This window comes from Acyrthosiphon pisum, chromosome X (assembly GCF_005508785.2).
Source record: "Acyrthosiphon pisum isolate AL4f chromosome X, pea_aphid_22Mar2018_4r6ur, whole genome shotgun sequence".
NCBI lineage: Eukaryota > Metazoa > Arthropoda > Insecta > Hemiptera > Aphididae > Acyrthosiphon > Acyrthosiphon pisum.
The window spans coordinates 59,134,861-59,158,419 of NC_042493.1; the positions used below are offsets into that span (position 1 = coordinate 59,134,861).

Consider the following 23,559-nt stretch of genomic DNA (forward strand, 5'->3'; position numbering starts at 1 on the left):
TACAGTGACCCACTTGTAATCTACTGTACAGCAGAGCGACATCCACTTACCCACCTTTTTTTTTACATTATTTCATAAACACAAAGACGAAAATGAAGTTACTTGACGCGGGCTGACACTTAAAACAAAATTGATATAATATCACTCATGCATACTGAAGCTTCACTTAAGTGTGATTTAATAACAGCGTAGGCACCTATTTTTTATGTAGTATTTCAAGGGTTTTAAACGTTTTAATTGAATGTAGTTATTTTGAATTTTGGGAGCATGCGTATATTTATGATTAAAATTACAATTTGTTGGACCCGAGTGCAGTATATTATTGTATTTTCAGTTTTCATTATACCTGGATTAAAACGATACAATATTATGTGCGTTAAACACTATGAGTTTAGTGTGGTGTCCCTTTTGGCTTTACGAACACAATTAAATGGTCTTAAAGGTTAATACTCAGTACAAAAAAAATGGTCGTAGGCCTCCCGGGCTACAATGTGTATTTATAATCGTATGACGACCGTGAAGTAGATGTTTCTTTGTACGACGAGCAACCTTGTTTGGTACGTGCATTTACAATACATTTAAGAGGACGCTACACCCGCATGTGTTGTCTCCGTCTTACAAATGTACATGCCGAATTCCTGGCCGAGAAATAACATTAAAAACATATTATACAGCTATAAATTATTAGATACCTTCGGATTACCAATGAAAATGTTCGTTTTATATTGTAAACATTGTTGTTTAGGCGCGCCGCACGCAGGGGACAACGCATAATGGTTATATATATAGCTACCTATATATAATATATATGGTATAGGTACCTACTTGTATTGGGTATTGAAAATATGCAGTATAATAATACATGGTGATACCTATATTGTAGCTTAGGGTGTGCGGAAAGGTATAGGCTGCATATAAACTGCAAATACAATCTGCGACAAAACCGATAAGATACATTATACAAACTGCGGACATTTATTTTATATGCTTATACTATAATATACTGTACATACATATCGATACGATAACATAAATTATAATATATGCCTATACCTATTACCTATGTGTTTATGTGATATTATTGTAATATGTAATATTTAGACTTAAATAAAAATACAGGATAACTAATAAATGGTAGACCGTACTGAGTGTGGGGTGATCCAATATACATATAAATATATACGCATTAGGCATATACTTACGCTCCCTCATACACCACACACGACACATGCAAAACATAAATAATATTCAACACCTCTCCGACCAGCCGTTTAGTAAAAACCAACTATCAATTATCAACGGCGCCAGATGACACCACATTATAACTCACAATAAACTTCAAGACCCCGACGACAAATTTCCGACATAGACGTAGGGACATCATAACACAATAAATTACCAGCGGCACCTTTGTCATACCACTGAAGACAGAAAATCATAAACACATCAATACGTAAACGCAGACGTCGATGCACCAGAAGAAGGGATCACACCAAAGTCACATTATATATAAGGACCCTACGGGATCGACTCGCCCGACAGTTTTTTTACAAGACCATTCGATGCGCAACGTCAACTCCAATCAGCGTCACGATACATTTTCTTTGCTGTTCAAGAGGAGTATCCACCAACATCAACTCAGACGTATATGTATATTGAATCATTTCAACATTCGGTATAACCACATAATTAATTATCCCTTATTGCTCACCAAATTCGCTTAGTCATTTCTTTTAATTTATCTATATAAATATTCCCCTACTATACAACCCTTGTGACTATTGTCGTGTAATAGCGTGCTACTATAATTTAATCATTATTAGATCGTAATTACGTTTATTTATTTAGGATATATAAGCATAATTTTAAGTGCTCAATAACTTAAATTACATTCGGTTGTCCGTCGACTGTGTACGACTGCTGCGAGTGTAGGGATTTCTAAGACCAAAAACCTAGTTTATAATATTATCATAAGTATTACGTAATTACGTTAATTTATTTAGAATACATAAGCACAATTTTAAATGCTCAATAACTTAGATTACATTCGGTTAGCCGTCGACTGTGTACGACTGCTGCGTGTGTAGGGATTTCTAAGAGCATACGATAATAGTCACAATCACAATAATTAAAACACGGGTTCTTATTACCACATACAACGAGGCTCTAGAAAGGAGCGTCACACACATAATATTTTATAAGCCTTACGAATCAAAATACATATATTGTCGCCGTGATATCGACCGTCGAACACTACCCCGGAGGAACATAAACCAGATGCAGAGAGTTATTACAAAAACCGTCGCATAAGGTCAGTGATCAAATATATTTGTACATCTATAATATAGACTATCCAAATAACATTAGGTAGGTATATAATACTGTAGAAGGACGATTTCATGCACACTTCCTCCAAGAAAATACAAATTTATAGCTGCTCAACACACACACACACATACGTACATTTACTTACAGTCCCTCTTAAATCAGCACCTGTCGAGGGATATTATGTCGTGTAACGAGCCATTGAATAGTCGTCCATACAAAAGACACCAACAACCGGTACTAGCAGCTGCGTCCCTTCGTTCATTGAAACAGGTCGTCGTGTTTATTTTACACCACGTATTTTCTTGCCACGTCGCTGTTAACAATCATTACTTCACCAAAGACCTTTCCTCCCATTAACACCTTAATTTCTCCTACTACATTATGTACTTATATCGTTTAATTACATTTTGTTATGTTACATACAAACTGATGAGGTAAATTCAAATGTATTTTTAAGAGTATAAGATGTCAGTAGAAGTAGTTTAAGAAATTTAATATTTAATTCAACATGCAATTTACAGCAATGTTTAACAGCAATTTACAGCCAGAATAGCAAACAATATAAGTAGTGTTAAACAGAGATTATAAAATATGGGAATGCTCAAAATATAAAATATTAATATGCATGAACTCGGGGACAGATAAGTTTTAAACAACAAAAATACATAATTATATTCAAATAATAACACATTAATATGATGTAGGTACCTATATTATAATTTATGTTATCGTATCCATACTTCTATGATGTATAATGTATATACGTATAGATATATAAAATAAATTGGCACAGTTTGTATAATGTATCTTATCGGTTTTGACGCAGATATAAATTTTTATTTGTCGTAGTTTACATATCAAATTTTAGGGGATATACCGGTAAGAATTTCAAAACCTTTTTTTGTTTTTAAACAGTGTGTCTACTATCATTTTAAAATCGATATTATATAAAATATGAATTATTATTGTGTAGTGTGCGTGCGTGGGTGAGTGTATGTGTCTGTGCGTGTGCGTGTTATTTTATTTTTATTTTTTGTAAACTTCCTTGGCAACTTCGGCCGTTGGCTACAGGAATTATTTATCAAGGAATTATTTTATACCTAATATTAAAATGCGCATAATATACCCATCTTATAATATAACCTAGCAACAAACATAAAATACAATACAATTCTAAACTGTTGTGACTAATATTATTGTGTCTTGTGTGTAGTTCTGTAATCTTAAGGAATTTTAGTACATTATACGTGTTTTGCTCGGTCGAACGTTGAATAATTGTCATTAGTTTTAGGAATTTGATAACATTTGTATGGTTTTAATGGACTTTATACGACTGATACCTAAAAAGCCATTATTGTACAATACTAGATAATATTCTAAATAATGTGTCATAAATGTCATTAATACTAATGTGCCACTAATGGTACACGACTACAACTAACAATTATTATTATAGTGCTAATGGCTTACGTTAATACCTGTAGAGACTGCTTTTGCTGTAACCTGCATGTACCTGTAATACCTGAGTTTCAAAAAAATGATAATAGTTGTAATAAAGCCTATTATTATTATGATTATTACTAGCTATTATATAAATACGTCATATGCAAATGTGTATATAAAACGATCGCCCCCTTTAATGTCGCTTCTAAAAAAAAAATGATTGGGTCTTATGGTTAATTTTCTGACTCAATTGTTTCTGGTATCATAAATAATATCAATAAGATTATATTATATTTAATATTTTAATCACGGAACAGCTTTCAGCAGTAAATAATGATTGCCTATATAACACAAAATAATATAATTTATTGGTGAAGAGGACGCTACACTCGCATTTATCGACTTAGTCTAACAAGTGCGTAACTTGACAAATTCACGCTCAGCAGTTATGTTTTAGCTTCGTTATTTTAAAAATTAGAATGCCATGCAAACCGACATAAGATATGTATCTTAGATACTGCCCATCTCTGTGAATAAGCTGTACATTTTTTTTATCATGCGTTTACTTTAAAGTTAATACTCAAATATAATGAAGTATAATATTATCCGTATTGATAAAAATAAATTTACTTTTGATAACTATATAATTACTTGTATTACCGTATACCTCTAGAGTCTACCAGTATACCTGTGGTTTTCAAACTTTTATTAAACACGGCACACCGTGCGTCTCAAAAAATGTTCTCGGCACACTGAAATTTTTTTGCACCAAATAATTAGATGAACAAAATTGTTTTGAATATAAGTACATTTAATTAGAAATGTGTGCTTGATGGGCCAACAATTTTTTACTAATTTTATTTTTATAATGTTATTCTTAACGAATAGTTGAACTTTCCGAAAGACCGCAACACACTTAGTGAATGCTCGCGACATACCAGGGTGCCGCGGCACCCAGTTTGAAAACCACTGGTCTAGACCATATATACCTAAACTCGTTTGATAAAATAATGCATTTTTATTGTTAAAATAAATAAAACTCACTAAGATTGTAAAATAAGGCGAATGAATAATGTAAAAAAGGTATGTAGGTAGGTACCTATAAACAGGTAAATTAAAAAATATGTTATGTAACATTTTGAGGAATATTATAAAATAAAATTAGGTTTTTATTAGCATTTGAAAAATAAGTTTAAAACATTTTACATCTTAAGAACATTTATATAATTGAATATCTAAATGTATTATTACAGTTCATGGTTTTACTGTACTTGAACATTTATACATACATTAAAGTGTACATAATTGTTACAGTATATGCATTGTACATAATAAATAACAGATACTATACTAAATATATATTACTAAGTTCTTCATAATTATGGGCAGTATATTGAACGCTCCGCAGGTAGAGAAGACTCCATCACAATTTTCATTTATTATCTGCAAATTATTAATATTAATTAGGTAGTATTGTTTTTATAAAAAAAAAATTAGTAGGTAGTCAGTATGTAGTACCTATCTACCCTACCTATGCATATAATAAAGGTATAAATTTCTCATTACTACATTAAATTAATATAATAAGTATAGGTATGGTATGTCAAAATAATATATTACCAATACATAACGTCATAACGCCATAACGGTATATAATATCATGTAGTACGATTCCCAACGGTTGACAAAATGGTTGGTATAGGTACTATTTTACTATTATTGAGAAAAAAACGTAAATTTATTTAGTGTAATTTTTCCAAACAATATAAATGTAATTACAGATAAATTTATTTTTAATAGATTTTTTCAGGTACCTTCATAGATATACCTACTTTAAAGTACAAAATTCAAATACTACTGTGACTAGTAATATTATACCTATATCATGAATTTGTGTTCATTAAAAACAACCCATCAATTTGTTCACCAGTGGTTGGATAGTTTAAAGTTGCTCTTATCAAAGAACTGCGTTATGATAGATGTCATAGAATAAACTGAATTAATATAAATAAAGTGCCATATATTTCAAAACGTTTTTGAAAATAAGACCAAAATTGTTTTCATTGCAAGGTTTGAATAAAACGTCGAATGACAAATATAATAAACTAAGGATTTAGAACATCATATAAAGAACGTATAAGAACGAAAACCTATATTATTTTCAAAAAAATTTTGAACTTATGAAATGGAACCATATTATATTTTAAATACCTATTAATTTATTTTTATTTTTTTATATTTATTGCATATGTATAAACCATAGGTAGGTTCACACAAAATTAAAATGTAACGTAAAATATAAAGTTAATAGTTTGTCATTGTCATATAGAAATGAAACCTGGGGTGAAATCTATATAGTATATACTATATAATATATGTTAAACATGCTGATATGTATTGTTCACACTATTAGCCATAAGGTATTATTAAAATACATATTTCTATACTTTTACCAGGAATCAAGAGACCAATATTTTTAGTCATTGGATATGTGACAGTAACATCTCTTTAAAATTAAAAATTTTATTTATTGGCAATGAAACATGAATACATATTCAACAATATTACATTACTTACTATTGTATACCTATTAAATAATAAATTCATCGTCGATATCAATAGGCATATTTAATGAAATAGGGAAACATATTTTTAATGCATTAATTGTTTTATACAATTTTCAAAAGCTAATTTGGATTGTGAGAAAATACTCAAATATGCCCAACAGGCATAAAGGCTTATACAGTTACCTATAACTAAATGTTAATAGGATGGTGCATAACATTAATATTATATTGATAACTTGTAATAATACGTGAGTTGATGTCGGTGACCCGTGATGGTGGGTAGGTAATAAAAATATTAGCTTTACATAATATCATGACAAATTAGATAAGTCTTATCAGTTGTACTAGTTATGCGCATCTCCTTCACCTCCGGCCAGAGTTCCCAAATCGACCTTTCTATTATCTGGAATTTCTGGACCGATTTCGACATTCAATTAACAACTAATGCGAGCGAATCGTTTTCCTCGTATTTCAATAAACACTTTTACTCTGATACTTCATTAATCATAAGTTGGTTAAATAAAAAGCATTATAATTCCCAAAAAAAAAACACAAAAGACAAAAAAGCGAAGGAAAGACAAGAATACAACGAACAACAATTATATTTTTATATAGATCTGGCGAAATTAATTAACTAAATACGTATGATTTTAAGAAAAACTTTTTTGTAGAAATTAAAAAAAAATAATTTGTATTTTATGGTGAGTTTTTACAAACATTTTAATAAAAAATAATGATAAATTATATTATTTAAAAACCATTGCTAACTTAATTTTAAAACGACTAAAATAGCTTTGGTCGAAATGAGCCGCACCCCTTATAGTTGCGGACAAAGTAATAGAAACGATGCGTATAGAGATACGTGATTTACTCAATGTAAACAATTTATAGCATTAATAAATACATTATATTGAATAAAATAAAATAAAATTATGTTTACCTTTTAATAATATTGTACTGCCTTTAATTATTGTGTGCGTTTCGTAAAAGATGCAGACTAGGATCGGACATCTTTTATTGGCCACTTCGGCTTTTAAATATGTCGGCTCTTTCCTCCTCACCCATTTTACTAAGAAGTAGTTCTGACCATTGTATCGCTTCATATTTAAAATTGTTTTGGGTTTTAACCCAGCGTCAAAGCCGTTCAATACGTAATAAGCTTTGGTCTCGGGCTTTGCTATTTTGGACATAGTCTGTAAAGATAAAAAGTAGGTATTGCAGTTCTGCTGTACAGTTGTAGCTATCATGTACCTATGTCATTACAATAAATGTGTTATATTTGTATTTAATGATAAATCATTGCATACCTACGAAAAACGATTCTGAGCGGAAACATTGTGGCATTCTATCATACTGTAGTTTAAATAATTAAATTTAATAATTAAAAAAAGCGGGGAAGTGGATGTCGCTCTGCTGTACAGTAGGTTACCAGTATAATGGATTGTATTAAATTTGAATTTAATTATATAATATCATTGTATACATAAAGCGATTCTGAGCGGAGGCGTTTTATCAGTCTGGATATGGTAGGTATATTGTTATTATTTATTATAGTGTAAGTTGAATTAATATTATAAATTACAACAAAATAACTAAATCGTTATTTTTAGTTTTATTCATTTCTACGGTGATTGACAAAGTGAAATTAAAATCCCGTTTTTAGTGTTTTTTCGTAATTTTTCGGTGTTTTTTCCCGTGGCATTAAATAACAAATGAGAAAATCAAAAATGACCTCTTTAAGTGCCATATTGATTCAATTTGCTTAAAGATAATATACTATATTATATTATGATGAAATCGAAGCATTTCTTCTGGTAGAAATTTTGTATACACGATAAAAAATTAATAAACACCATTGTAAAATCACTATACTGCAGCTCACAAGAGAGTATTACTGTCACCCGACGAAAACACGTTCGATTCCGCGTATCGCTACGTTTTCTAGGTTCCAGACGCCCATACTCAACCCAAAAATAAATCATATGAAAAGGCGACTAAAAACCAAAATGCTCCTTCAGAAACCATATCTCCATTATTTTATCAAATTTAAACTCAATAATCAATCTAATAATTTCAATCGGTCGGCGGCGACGTGATTGCATGCAATATGCATATTGCCATAATATTTCCACTTATAACATAATAATAATAATAATAATAATAATGATAATAACATAGTATAAAGGTCCCCGCAAACTGCAGCGGTGGCGGTTAATAAATTGTGTCCTGACTCATTGTACAGTTATTACAGGAATTTCAGTTTGTGGGAACCTTAAAACGTATTTACTTACTGTATCTGTAATAGAGATGATTTGCAAAAAATATAACAACTAAAATATATTATAAATATATTGAAATTAATAATATTATAGGCTTGGCATTCGATTTGACGAGTACACGGATATTGTTGTTCGACGTGCGACTGGTTTTGCGAAGTGGTAGTGTAATTGCTATCAACAAAAGACTGGACCAGTTTATAGTGACCAGGTAGTCGTAAGTATCTTAGTGACAAACCCCAAGATAATTCAGCTGGAGGGTTGGAATTTCGGTAGTGGTATACGGTTTTCCACCTCCACTCCGTTCCTCGTATTTTTGAAGTGTGCATCACGAGAGTCCATACGTAAAAACGCGTCCGTCGCAGCGCATCGGTCCCCCTTCCATACGAATCATACCTATCGGAAGCCGGTCGGCAACGATCGCCGATAGGCGTCGTTTACATTCGTGTATGGTGTATATGTAGCGACAGAAGTAAACACGTTTACGAAATTCGACCAATTCGTTTTTATAACATGTCTTTTGTGTAATTGTGTCATTTACGTTATAAGTTTATAACGTATTTTTTTACGAGTTTTTTGCGAGCTATTTTTTATTCAATATGGATAATCATATTATAACACCCCCAAAACAGCAATTAATTAGCTGTGTTTTTATGAGCCACTGTATTCAGTGATGGGAATGGCACTATGGTGGGAAAAAATTCGGCAGAAAGACGTCTGGTACGTCAATATAGTGATGTCATTTCAAAAGATAGAATCGATACTTGTACTCATTACAATAATCGTTTGTTAAAATCGATATCGATCATTTTATCGATAACAGATATCGATATGAGTAAATATCCAATGAATAACATTTTTTCATACAAACATATATTTTGTTATAAATATAAGGGGAAAAAATTATTTTGAAAAAAAACTTATCTGCGCAAGATGTGACAATATTAATTTTTTAATTTTAATTTTTTTTTTAAATACTTCTATTTGACCTAATACTAATCTATTGTAGATAAGAAATTTTAAATTTTAAATTTTTATTTTAGAAAAAGCCGATTTGATACAAGTATTTTTCACCGATAATGGGTAAATATCGTAAATATCGAATAAATAAAACTCAAATATCGAAAAAAGTATCGATACTTATTCATATCGATAGTATCGCAACGTAGGGACGTCAATATCGATGCGCGGTTTACGTATTGACTCTCGTGAGCCAGACTATAGGTATTCAACAACGTTAAACCTGACACCTGTAGATTTTGAATATACATAATCTGATTAATTTGCGTCGTTAAATCAACTTTTTTGTGTTATTAATAACTAATAAATTACTATTTAATAACAATGTCGTATATTTACGTAAGACAATTAAGTATATTGACAACATAAAAGTAGGTATAATTGGAAGAACTAAAACATTATATGGTCCACGTAGCCCCCTGGAAATGTCAGATCTAAATATAATTCGATAATTAATTGTAATTTTGATAATTAGGTAATATCGTTGAATAGTTATTATAAATAATAATATTTTTGACCACTTGTTGAGTGCGGGGTGTCATTACTGATAATGATTTTGTATTATTAATTGTAAAATATGGTTGTTGGGAAAAGGTACATTTTTAGACTTGTATACAAATAATATTGCATTGTTATCCTTCGGTTGATAGTTATTAGTTGTCGTATACGCACGTTTAAAATATTATTAAAAATAAATACATTATTTAAAATTATAATTGTTTTTTTTTTTTTTTTACCTAAAAACTTGAATTTATAAGATATCAATGGTCTGGTGGGCTACGAAATATTTTCCTGTGTTAAAATCGTATTTATGTGTACCATAGTACCTAAGTACACATAATACTTTTTGGTAAAGACTGTCCATGTACCAATAATGGTAAGTACACAAAAACTTATTCGTAAAACAACAAGTGTACTAAAAATGGAACACGTAGCTCTTTTGGCAATGCATCGAAAAATGGTTCCAACCTAACATACCTTGTTTTATGCTATCTAATAAAAAAAATATCAGAGACACATTATAGGTATAATTTTTTTTTTCAAATATTCAAATAAATTTTACATAGCTGTACGGAAAAATATCAAGAGGGTGTGAACCACAAAATTCCTAATGCGTGCCTGTCGCCTGATATAACGTACATGAAGTTGACCCTCCCACTTTCACCTATCGACTCCGGACAAATTGTAAACAATTTTAAATCCATTGTAAATTTTTTTATTATTTTATTTTTACATTTTTCTATTTTTCATCTATTACATAGAAAACACGTTTAGTAATATGCATTATAATACCATCATTTTAATATTTATTAATATTCATTGTTAGTCTGGAGTTTTACATAGCAAACAATGAGAAAACCCAAAAATAGAAATTTGTAATGGGCACGTAGTAGGTAAGATTGTAAGAACAACTAATAATAGCAAAAGCAAAAATATCTATCCCTGCTACCCGCCGGCCACCACCGAATGATGATGGTCTCATTAGCTGATACTTGTTTCATAGAATTGTGTACAAAGTATGAAAAATAATTATTGTTTTAAACCGACAAAAATAAACCAACATTCATGAATATTGAATTCACAAGCATAATAATATTGGGAATGAATAAGATAGGGATGACTTACAAATTTTAAATTCTGGCTTGCAATTACTTACAAATTGCGCCGGACGATTTGGAATTGTCAAAGTTCAAAAAGCTCGATAAAGATTTTAAACAAGCGTACGACTCAATAAGCAGGAATAAACTATGGAAAACAATGGAACACTTTGGAATACCCCAAAAGTACATAGCTCTAGTCAAAATGTGCAATATTAATACCAACCTTAAGGTACGATGCTGGCAAGAAACGTCAACGCAATTTAAAGTACAGACCGGCCTCCGCCAGGGGGATGCACTATCTCCAATGCTATTCAACATAGCCCTGGAGAAAGTGATAAGGGATATGTCAGAGGATCGAAAAATGAACCTCGGGGATCTGAATGTTCTATTGGCATATGCTGATGACATAGTCATAATGGGAAACTCAAGAGATGATGTTATACAAACCACTCGAAAACTTCTGAAGACGAGCAAGAAGATGGGATTAGAGGTGAACCAACAGAAAACCAAATATATGTGTATGTCACGAACAGATACAGATAACTCAGATCTAGAAGTAGATAATCTTACCTTCGAAAAAGTTAATCACTTCATATACCTCGGGGTAAATATGAACAGTACAAATATCACGCATGAGGAAATTAAAAATAGATTATCAAGTGCTAACAAGTGTTATTTTAGTTTATTAAAACTACTTAAATCAAAGCATCTATCTTATGAATCAAAGAAAATCCTATACACCAGTTACATTAGACCAATCTTAACATATGGATGTGAGACATGGTCAACCACCAAAGGAAACCACCAGAGCCTAATTACATTTGAAAGAAAAATACTAAGAAAAATTTATGGTCCTCTATATAACAGAGAAACAGAGCAATTTGAAAGAAGACATAATAATGAGTTACGGGAGCTATGCGGAAGACCAAACATTCTGTCATATACAAGGAGCAAAAGGCTCGAATGGTTAGGACATGTATGGAGGGCGGATGGCCGAATTATTAAACAAGCTCTAATGATTTATCATAATCTAATTATTATTATTATTATTTTTTATTTTTGTATGTTTCTTAATATATTACAATGAGTAGGTACCTAAATTGCCTTTTAACTTTTATGACTTAAGTATTAAGTTTTTTATCTTGCAAAACATTTTTTTGGTCTGTACAAAATACAAATATTACAACTTACAATACACCAACCTCCAAAGGCTATAGCAGTAGCCAGTGTCAACTTTGTATCCTAATTAAAATTAGATTAAAAATTAAAAATATTTATTTCATCAAATCATAATATTTCACAATACTACAAATATAAAATATTACATAATATTTTATAAATTCTTACTATTTGATGGAATAAAATAGCTTAATCTAACCTAAAGAAATATTTACAATATTATCCTATGTTCCTATAGATTGCCTATAGACTAATATTTCTATATATTATTATATTATATCTTTGTAATTATTTTTTTAAATTTTCATAATACCTTCTATTTTTTATGAAATAATTACAATTTAAACATGAATAAATAAATTATTTCAGACTATTTTTTTTTAATAAATCTTTAATAATCACAAATTAAAATAAACCGAAAATAACCGAAATTAACCGGTATTTTTCAAAACCGGTATTAACCGGTTTTAGAACCTTTTATTTTTTTGGAAAACCGAAATGAAACCGGAACCCTTAAGCAAATTAATTTAATATCCGGAACCGAAATACCCTATAGGTTCCAGTCCCTGGTTCAAACCAAGTATGAATCATGAATTTATGATACCTATTACAATAATTGTCATACAATGAAATTAAGTATGGTTAGGTAACAATACTATATTATGTGTATATATGCATTACGCAGTTTATTAGGTATTTTTTTAAATATATCTAGAGAATGTATGTACAGAATGATTCACAAAGGATGTTTACTCCATTTTTCTTTTAATAATTAATTTATTCAAATTCTGATATGTTAAATTCTTAAATATATATACTCAAAAACCATTTATTCAAATTATTAAATTTTTTTTATTACTTAAAGAGTGTTAATAAGAAGATGAAACAAAGTTTATTCTAAAAGTCATTGTATGTATAAATAATAATTATATACCTAGTATAAAAGTTTCAAGCATCCACGAATAATATTTTAAAATTCTAACAAAATAACTAAAATACTTGTAATACCTACTATAGCTATCAAATTTTCTACCAGACACCTCACTCAAAGTTAATGATTGGAGCATTTTTCTACTAAAAAAGCGAGAAGACACAAAAAATAAAATAAAAACACATTATTGTAAAATAAATACATTTATCTCTCTACTCAGAATCTAAAATTGTCTCCATAGATAATTTTTTTTTTTATAAATTTAAAACTAAAAGAAAGCTGAGGAAGAGTTTTATTTAAAAAATTATTCACGCACCACGAAAAAATCTTGCACATGCTCACCTAAAAATCTTGATATAATAATATAATGTTGTATACCTACCTATTAAGTTGATTTGTTATAAATTAAAATATAATATACATTCTGGTTAGAAGAAATAATATTGAAGCGTTCCGTTATCATCTGTATTGTTTACTAAAGTCTAAATCAGTTTATTTTTCTTGTCAATTGTAAACAATATTGATACAATATATTATTTTAATTAATACATTTTATTGTGACTATCAAATATTTAAAAAATGAGTTATAGTATTAGTTATAGTTCTGCGACAAGTCGTAATGAATCCATACGGTTTAGCCATACCGTTCTTCAAAAGAACGCAAACGTAAAGAGAGATCTCAGAAACCGTTTAAATAACTGCCAGAATAGATGCTTGGAGAAAAAATGCGTTAAACAAAAGTGCAGTATGTCTTCCATAAAGTACGTACACATCATATTATAGGTATATGTACTCTAATGGTCGAGTCCATTTTCTATTTTCCCACCAAAAATGCCATATCGTTTTCCTCCACTGTTAGGTGATTTTCCTTCACAAAGTTTTTCTGTTTATTACCATTTTACTACAAATATTATTTTGGACTAAACCCTCAAAATATATTTATTATATAAAGAACGGAGTTCTAATATGCTACAGGTTTTGAAAATACTTGGATGCATATAGGTTATACAATATGCATCCACATTCATTAAGTAGGTATTATTAAAATATTAAATTGCTATCCAAGTGAAAAAAATTATTATTTAAAAAAATATTTATATATTTTTTTTTTTAATCTATAATAATACATAACTAATTAATTAAAATAAGTTAATTGAAAAAAAAAATAGTTACTTTAACTTAGCTTGTTAAAAATGGCATCAATTTGTCCAGTATTGCCTAAACCTACTAGGTAGGTACCTACCATATTGTATAATGTAGGTAGGTACTGGTGCGGCGAAAGTAATGCTAAGGTGTAACGGGTAGGAATAATGATAGATAACGCACTCCCATATCAGTTGTAATAACACAAGGAATAACAAAAATAATATTTATTCTATATTCTTGTATAGACCTGGTAATTACTTTAAAATGACCTGCAAATATTTTGGCATCAACAATTATTAAAAAACTGACGCGACTGCTTTATAATATTACCAAGCCCTATATATTCTTCTTCAGATCGTTTATTATATACGATCTAACAAACTTACAGCCTGTTATTGCAATATAATTTCATGACACGTGAATGATAATCAAACGACTAGTGAAATCATTCACAAAATCACTATCCGAGCGAAAGCTAATGTTTTCAACACTATACAATAGTGACCAGAGTTGTAGCTGTAACTCAGAATACCATTCCATATGCCAAAGCAGTGACAAAGAGACGTGCTACGTCAGTCTATTCCAAGTGTGTATGAACTATCTGTTTCCCAGAGAGTTTCCCATGCCATCCACCATCTACCGGTTCAAGGTCAAGTGTGATCAGTCGTTGGCGGACCCGAAAAAAAGGATCATCGGGAAACTCTTATCGCCAGTGGGACGGTGTTCGAAATTCCCGAAAGGAATCTTCGTGCAATCCCCATCGGAGAACCTCGTGACGAAAATATATTGTCCTGGGGTCGAAGATAAGTCTTTATGTCGAAAAAATAAATAAATAATATGATAGTAGGATTATAATAAGTATTTGTTTTACTGTACACATTACAAAATAATATTTTTAGTTATATATACCTACATGGCATTGTATTAAGTTATATTATAATTTATAGGTAGGTAGGTGGGTATTAACCTACATGTTAATTGGTTATAATATTATACCTATATGCTATATTAGACTATAGGCGAATTGCCAAGCACGATCAAGCCAATTTTTTAATTTTATAATTAATTTATTCAAAATCTAATTTTTGGGGTTTTTAAATATACTTAATAAACCAAGGATATTTTATACTATATTTATATAGTTACATAGTAGCTGGTAAGTTGAAATAATATTTTTTGTATATAATAATATACGTTTCAATATACAAAGTTTCAAGCACCCGCGAATAATATTTTTAACCTATGACACAAAACTTAAGTTCTTCTTCGTATAAATTATTTAATTTCGTCCAAATTTGAATAACAAATAACTTAAAAAAACTGTGTTTATATATTTTTTATATTTTTTAGTTACATTATTAACTACTTGCGCGGGACCTTATTTTTGAACCTTAGCTATAAAAATTGAACATTTCATACATTTTTAACTACAAAATAATCTGTACATTTTCAATATAATTTTGTCGAAATTTGAAATTGGAACTTTAAATGCTTATAAAAAATTCATACATAATATGAGGAACCTCATAGTACATTTTCAAGTTTTTTGACATAATGATTACAATTTTATTGACGTACGAGGCAAAAAAAACTAAAAAAAAATTGAAAGTTTAAAATGTCTGTAAGCATCAAATTTTTTTTTAATTTTATGAAGTATAGAAAATGATTAGATAAACGAAATATAGTGTACATTTCAAGAATCTATGGTTATTTGTTTTTGAGTTAATGAATTACAACAAAATAAGAAAATCATTTAATGAGAATCTGTTACCTATAGTATCCTTATAAAATATTATTGTGGATTTGCATTTAACTTTTTTTTTAAATTTACAATAACAACAGCTTACGTGGAACTTTGTATTACATTTTCATATTTTTTGACCAAGCAAACATTTTTTATCGACATTAATTTTAAAAAAAACTAATAATAATTGAAAATGTTATATATGTTATATATATTATATTATTATTGTTCTATATATTATGTCATATTGAGGTTTATAATAGTATAAATAGCTCAACATGAGTCAAAATATATTAACGCACTGTTAAGGTTACAACTAATACTTTATTGAGTATAGAACAATACAACTTGGTATGTACGGATTGTACGACACTACGACATACTGGAAAAGACAGCATTGCGGCCGGTGACGAAAAAGCCGTAGTTGCGATCGCGAGATATAATATTTTTTAACTCTGATTTTTTTCAATATGATCGTATATATTTAAGTTCCTGAGAAATGTTTGATTTGATCTGTATCGCATTTAGGACACTCAGAAAAAATGCTACATGCATTGAACTCCACTTCCTAATTAAAATGTAATATAATTAATTTAAATACGATAATGGATTACGAGAGACGAAACAATAATGTTTCTCTGTCCGCCTCCCAATATTATGATGTGCCGAGTAAACGCATTTTATTCTGGTCCCCTAGTATAGTGAAATACGAATTGAGAAAACTCCCCAGGTTGAAAAACTTGTTTATCGTTTTATGGCTTTCTTTATTGTTATCGATATTCCATTTTCGGCCGGGCTGAGTAGCCCGAGAGTATATTATAATAGTCTGAACCAGAGCCGTTCCAACGATTTTCGGGGCCCGGAGCAGAGTAAAATTGCGGGGCCTAAAATGTAATTATCGCACGTCAGTTGCATATCGCATATGGGAGCTATACTACCCAAATTTGAAACTCAAATGTGCGCAAATAATCTTAACAAATATAGTACCTTGCACCTACAACAACATGAATAAGTAAATTAACTAATAACGCACCATGTCATATAATCAGACTTAATATAATAAATAAAAGTTATCAAAAAAATATTGACAAAATAAGACAACAAATATAAAATATAGCAATAGGCACAATATTACAATATAAAAATATATTAAAAATTAACTTTTCTACTCTTTATATCCGTGAATTGCTCAATAATATCATTATATTTTTATTGGTCAGCAATTTCTTTTTCGATAGAGATTATAGCTAAATTGGTGACTATTTCTTGTGACAACGTGCTTCGGAGATAGTTTTTTATTAATTTCAGCATTGAAAAAGATCGTTCTGCTGAAGCAGTAGTTACAGGCATAGTTAACAATATTCTTAATACTATGGACATATTGCAATAAATGTCATAAACACTGTAACTAAATATTTTTTCTAGAACTTTTAGTGGTGACGTGTCTTCTTATTAACCATTTATTAATTCATCGAACATTTCTCGACCATTTATATCATTTGTGTCACCTTCTAACAGATTTTGAATATCCATACAATTTTTCATTAAATCATCTTTATTCATTTTAGAAATATTTTCTAAAATTTTATAATTTATAAAATATAATAAAATATAAATACTATAAATAACATTTTATTCTTCCATTCAACAATTTTACATGAAAAAAAAAATGATATGTACATTTTTTTTTTGCTCGTCAACTTGACCTTTTATTGTATCTATGAAAGCGGGGCCTGTCCAATTGTGGTGAGAGCGCGGGGCCGGGGGCGTGGGCCCTGCTCGCCCTGCCCTAGGGACGGCCCTGGTCTGTACACCGCGGTTATGCGGATGCCCGCCCAGACTGACTAATTATAATATTGAATAATATAATATGAATTGCGTCTACATTATACAAGTCATGATTTCAGTGGCGTATATTTTATGCACGGTGGTGTAGAGGGGAGGGGGGGGGGGGGTCAAAATAAATAATAGGTAGTAAAAAGACCAACAGGTGCTCGATGACAACATAATGACAGTAAAATATATAAATATATATTTTTTTTTTAAATCTCTCAAATTGCTCAATATATTAACCATTAACTGCACAAGTTAGTTTAGGATATTATAGGACCATGATATTTGTAACGATATTAACATGTTGCTGGGAATAACTCGCACATTTTTTAATTAACATGTTAAAAGCATACTGATGCCATTTGACGTCATGAGGATCAATCATCAACGCGTCTGACGCCATTTGGAGTCCAATATACGTTTAAAATAAATGGTTTATTATTCCCTGAATTATACTAGCTGAATGTTATTTTATTTTTATTTAGCGTAGATTAAACGCATGTTTTTAAATATGTCGTTAAGAGCAGTTTCTTTATTTTTTTTTGTACAAGACTTCTGTGTTTAGTTTTATCATACACACATAAGGTGAAAATTGCTCAAGCTCTAATTTCAGAACAAATATCATGCCACCATGGTCTTAGTTTGGTAATTTTACCATTTTAATATAAAGTTACAATAAAATTTATATTTGGAATTTTCATTTGTGCCAAAATTGATACCTACAGAAAAATCCAGCAATTTGGCTTAACAAATCATTACAATAATGGGTATCTGAAATTCAGAAAATTTTTAGTTCACATATTCGGTTTGCCATTCTTGCTTAAGGTCCAAAAAATAATATGGATATTATTGTAAATATTTGCATTAATAATTAAATGACTTGTCTTTGGTGCCTTAAATATTATACTTTTATTTCGAATACCATTTAACTTATAATATTTTTTTCTTTAGAACCGCCTGTTGAACAACCAGGGGCACAACAATTTCGACTCATTTTTAATTAATTTTATGTTAAGCTTAATTTAATTTAATCTCAAAAAATAAAGAAAATAAACACGTCAAAATATCGAATACTTTAAGTGCAACTCATTTTATAAATATTTTCTCCATTTGGTGTAATCAATCGGTATCGTAAATATGAATCTACCACTAGAAATGCACCAGTATAATACATTTCTTGTCTTTATAAATAATTAAAATACTTCATTTAAAATTAAAATGTATAACGTAAGTACAGAATATTAATATTATTTTTGTAGTTTATTCTTAAAGATAAATTAGCGCTGAATACGATGGTGTAATTGTAATTTAAATACGATTTTTAGTTTTTTAATTATAATTTTTTAAACGTAATAAAGTCGAGTATCTCTCTATCTAATACGGTTTAATTTTACTATACTCCCGCCAGCCTCGGATTTGACCGCCACGCAGACTGGTGGAGAGATTAGTGAGCGATAGAACCAATTGTTGTGCAGACGGCCATCAGAGTTTGGCCTCCTTATCTCTAGTCTTCATATAATGTATGTAACTAATTGATAAAAACATTCGGCGCCAGTATTATATCATTATTGCTCGTTGTGCGACCATAGTATTCGTGGTCTAAACCACTGTTAACTAGTATTAGGTCCTATGTTTGACGTTACTACTTATTACCATGAACTAAGATAGTTATCTTTGTCCATGCTTATAACGATATTATAATATCATAAAATACATTTTAAGTAATAAGTTTATGATTTGTTACTTGTGAGTTATGAGTTAGTAATTTAGTAGTATTGTAACGTAACTGTGTTCATACTTTATATTTTTTGATCTTCTTGAACTTGTGTGTTACTTATCTATTAAGTATTAAACAATTAGTTTCGTCGCAGTGGTCAACTCAAAACAAACGCCTAAATGGCTGTCGAAGTAAAATTTTGAAATTATATTATATTATATTATGTAAATTCTTATCTTAGGTACAATGCTGTTTTTGGATTTGAATTGTTTTATTAATGTTCTTATAGAAACTTATATAAGTACACATTCAAGAGACTAATACATTGCCAGTTGTAATCTTCGCTAAAAATTTAACTCGATTCTAAACTTATTATTTAATTGATACTGTTGTATAATAACTGTATTTTTATATTAAATAAATATCTTTCAATTATCTATAACAATTGACTTTGACATTTTAAAACAGAAAAATAGTTTTTTCGTTATGATCATAACCATATTTTATAAAATACCTATGTAGTAAACATTCTTTAATCATTATGACATAATCTAACTTAATCCTTAAATATCCAGAGCTTTATAGTATCTAATTGATATTGTCATAATTATTCTTTTTGATTTTAGTCCACAATTCTTCCATATTCAGTCATTGCTATTGTATTTTTTATAATATTTGATAAATTATATAATATACACATTGATACAAATATACTACAACGTATGTACCTTGTAGCTTAAATATACAAGATTATTGCTCATAGCCACTTTTGTTGTCAAACAAAAGTAAAATGGCAGTGTAAGGGGTACAGTCTATATCTTAGAATATATCATAGTATAGCCAGTATAGGTCGTCCCCTCACGCTGTCGTTTTAATTCCTTAACGTGATAAAATGATATAGTGGGGGTACTATTGCAATAACCTTGTATATTTTAGCCATGTATGTACCTATAGTAAATTATATAGTATACAAATTAAATATAGAAAATATTGTGTGTTCAGCAGAATCCATTTTGTGTTTAATTTTCAATATTGTAGTGATTTGGCATCGCATATGCTTTTATTGATATTTTAATTTGAAAGTAAGTTAGTACTATGGAAATATTACAATTTTAAAATAATAAAACTCATTTTAAAATGCAATTAATTAATATTCTACAAGATTTCCTGGATAATATTCTTATCTTTAAATGTAATATTATTGAGTGTTAATGACTAATTTGTGAATTCCAACTATTATTAGGTATTATTAATATTATTATTTTATTTTTTTTCAAAATTCAAATGTTAACACGTTGAATGCGTACTGGCACTACTTGGCGTTATTAGGATCATTCAACAACTGCGTCCAAAATATATTTAAAATAAATCGTTTAATATTCCCTACGCGTGACTGAATGTTATATTATTATTATTTAGTGTGGATTAAACGCATGTTTCTAAATATGTATGCATACATCGTTATGAGCACTTTCTTTATTTTTTTTTTTTTAATTCATTTTTTTTTTTTACTCTCATTTTAAGCACTGCCCAGACAGCATTTTGTAACAATAATATTATAATAACGTTATACTAATATTATTTATGATTATAATGTTATAATAATATTATTAAACAAAAAATTGCTGTCTGGGTGGGTGAAAACTGCAAAAAGAAGTACGCAGTCAATGTGTTAACTATTTGTCGAGCTATTTGTTTACCTATAGTGAGTATTTGTATTGTATCATCACTTGTGAATGTATAAATAATAATAATTATAATAAATAACAATAGATCAATCGACACAAATTTTTATATAGATATTGTACAACATGTATGGCTGTATTGATGTAATACCCTCTTAAAAGGACGCTACAGAGACATTTGTTGTATTCGTCTTAAATGTGTATAACATAACAAATTGTATGCTCAGCAGATCGTGTTTAGCTCTGTTAGCTTAAAAATTAGAGTAATATGACATCTTATAATAATCTTACCTTTAAATGTTATGAGAGGTAAATTTACTCTAATTTTTAAACTAACAGAGCTAAACGTGATCTGCTGAGCGTACAATTTGCTATATTATGCATTTGTAAGACGGAGACAACAAATGTCTGTGTAGCGTCCTTTTAATACTTTTAGAATAGATAAACAAAATAAAAACTTTTATAATAAGTAATTGAAATATAGACATTCTTTAAAATATGCGTATAATAATTAAGGAAAATAGAAGTGTAGTTGTAAAAATTAGTAATCATTAATTATTATTATAGTATTAATTAGGACCTGCCTAAGACAATAATGAAACATTGAATATACAATAATAACAATTTGTCTTAATAAATTTAGAAGTATTGAATTCAAATATTTAGGATAAAAAGTTTGCTTTAAAAAGGCAATTTTTGGGATACATTCATCCATTAAAATCAATCACCAATAATTTGGTTCAAAAAGAATGTTGGATAGAACAGATGAAGTATTTGGTTCAAGACTTTAAAACACTCCTCAATTTATCATTTAAAGAGTAAATATAACAATAATTAATACATATTTGAGTTTATAATTATATTATTTTAATGTTTTAGATTTTGGTCTACAGTTGTTTTCAACAAACAAGCCACTATGGGATTATGTACATTTCTTCAAGAAGCTGCTCCTCCCCATTTGATGGACCAACTTCCACAGGATGATGATGTGTTGATCATTTACAATGAAATTGATAATTTTGCTTATAAGCTATTTAAACGACTAACTAAATCCTCTGAAAATAAAGTATTCATACTCACAGCGTTTTTAGGCAATTTATAATTTTTTTGTTTTATTTTATTAGGAGAATTGTATGTCACCTCAGTATATGTGGAGTTTGTTATGTCATAACAATATTATAAGTATTCCCATGTTGTTTGATATATGTTCAATTTATGGTCAATCATATAAAAAGGAATTAGAAATAATTTTCAAAGAATTGTTTACTTGTCAACAATTATACGAAGAAAACTTAAAAAACTTTATTCAATTTACAATTAAAGTGAGTTTTTACATAAAATATAAATATATGATTAAATATAATATTTATATTAAAAGTTTTAAATACCAAAATTATTAGTGCTTAAGTCAGTTTCAAGATAAAATTGAAATAGACATGGGGGATGACAATCTCATGTGTCAAATTAATGAAACCTCTACCGACATTGAAGAAAGAAATCTTTCTTTGATCGAAGATAACATTAATTATTTATTAGACACATCATATAATATTACAAATTTCTTGGAAATTTATCCGATGGCGTCTAGACATTTTTATCAAGAGAAATTTCATATTGAGTATGTAAAATAAACTTAAAACCTAGTTATTTGTAAATAACTAATATATTTTATTTTTCTATTATGTTTATTTAGAATTGCTTCCTTTTATCATACTATAAAACCAATAGTTTATAAGAAAGTAATTGCTATGAATATAATGGAAAAATTCCAAGAAAAGATTCACGCATCAAGATTATTACTAGTGAAAAGTGTTAGACAGTGTTTATTTCATATATCTACCCAAATTACAAATAAGTAAATATATATCTATCTTAAGTTAATTATACTTAGGAAAAAAAAAGTTTTATATTTATTTATTTTTAAATTTTTACAAAGATCAGAGAATGCAGTAGAAGAATATTTAGAAGTTATTAGTGAGCTACTAGAATACAATGAATTTGTTAATGACTATACTTTGGTATATAATTTAACTAAGGACATAAGGAAATTTCAAAAATCTAATAATGAAATGTAAGAACTTTTAGTGAT

General features: G+C 29.0%; 2 protein-coding genes across 2 annotated transcripts; both read left to right on the forward strand.

The window, feature by feature from the left end:
• The first annotated feature begins 13,845 nt into the window (after positions 1-13,845).
• Positions 13,846-15,332, forward strand: LOC100572944. The gene is made up of 2 exons (XM_016807513.2): positions 13,846-14,106; positions 14,993-15,332. The coding sequence occupies exons 1-2, from the start codon at positions 13,925-13,927 to the stop codon at positions 15,321-15,323; spliced, it is 513 nt and encodes a 170-aa protein (XP_016663002.1). The 5' UTR covers positions 13,846-13,924; the 3' UTR covers positions 15,324-15,332.
• Positions 15,333-19,784: 4,452 nt separating this feature from the next.
• On the forward strand, positions 19,785-23,545 carry LOC100572869 (activating signal cointegrator 1 complex subunit 2-like). Its single transcript, XM_029485207.1, has 7 exons — positions 19,785-19,976; positions 22,137-22,288; positions 22,350-22,536; positions 22,595-22,792; positions 22,871-23,088; positions 23,164-23,325; positions 23,407-23,545. The coding sequence occupies exons 1-7, from the start codon at positions 19,965-19,967 to the stop codon at positions 23,543-23,545; spliced, it is 1,068 nt and encodes a 355-aa protein (XP_029341067.1). The 5' UTR covers positions 19,785-19,964.
• Positions 23,546-23,559: the final 14 nt, after the last annotated feature.

What these genes read in the sequence shown, in the direction of transcription:
- LOC100572944 (XM_016807513.2), top strand. Translation starts at nt 13,925, where the DNA reads ATGAGTTATAGTATTAGTTATAGTTCTGCGACAAGTCGTAATGAATCC. An exon ending in TGCAGTATGTCTTCCATAAA is followed by an intron (nt 14,107 to 14,992) that starts GTACGTACACAT and finishes ACTATACAATAG; the next exon opens with TGACCAGAGTTGTAGCTGTA.
- LOC100572869 (XM_029485207.1), top strand. An exon ending in CTCAATTTATCATTTAAAGA is followed by an intron (nt 22,289 to 22,349) that starts GTAAATATAACA and finishes TTAATGTTTTAG; the next exon opens with ATTTTGGTCTACAGTTGTTT. An exon ending in TTATTCAATTTACAATTAAA is followed by an intron (nt 22,793 to 22,870) that starts GTGAGTTTTTAC and finishes CAAAATTATTAG; the next exon opens with TGCTTAAGTCAGTTTCAAGA.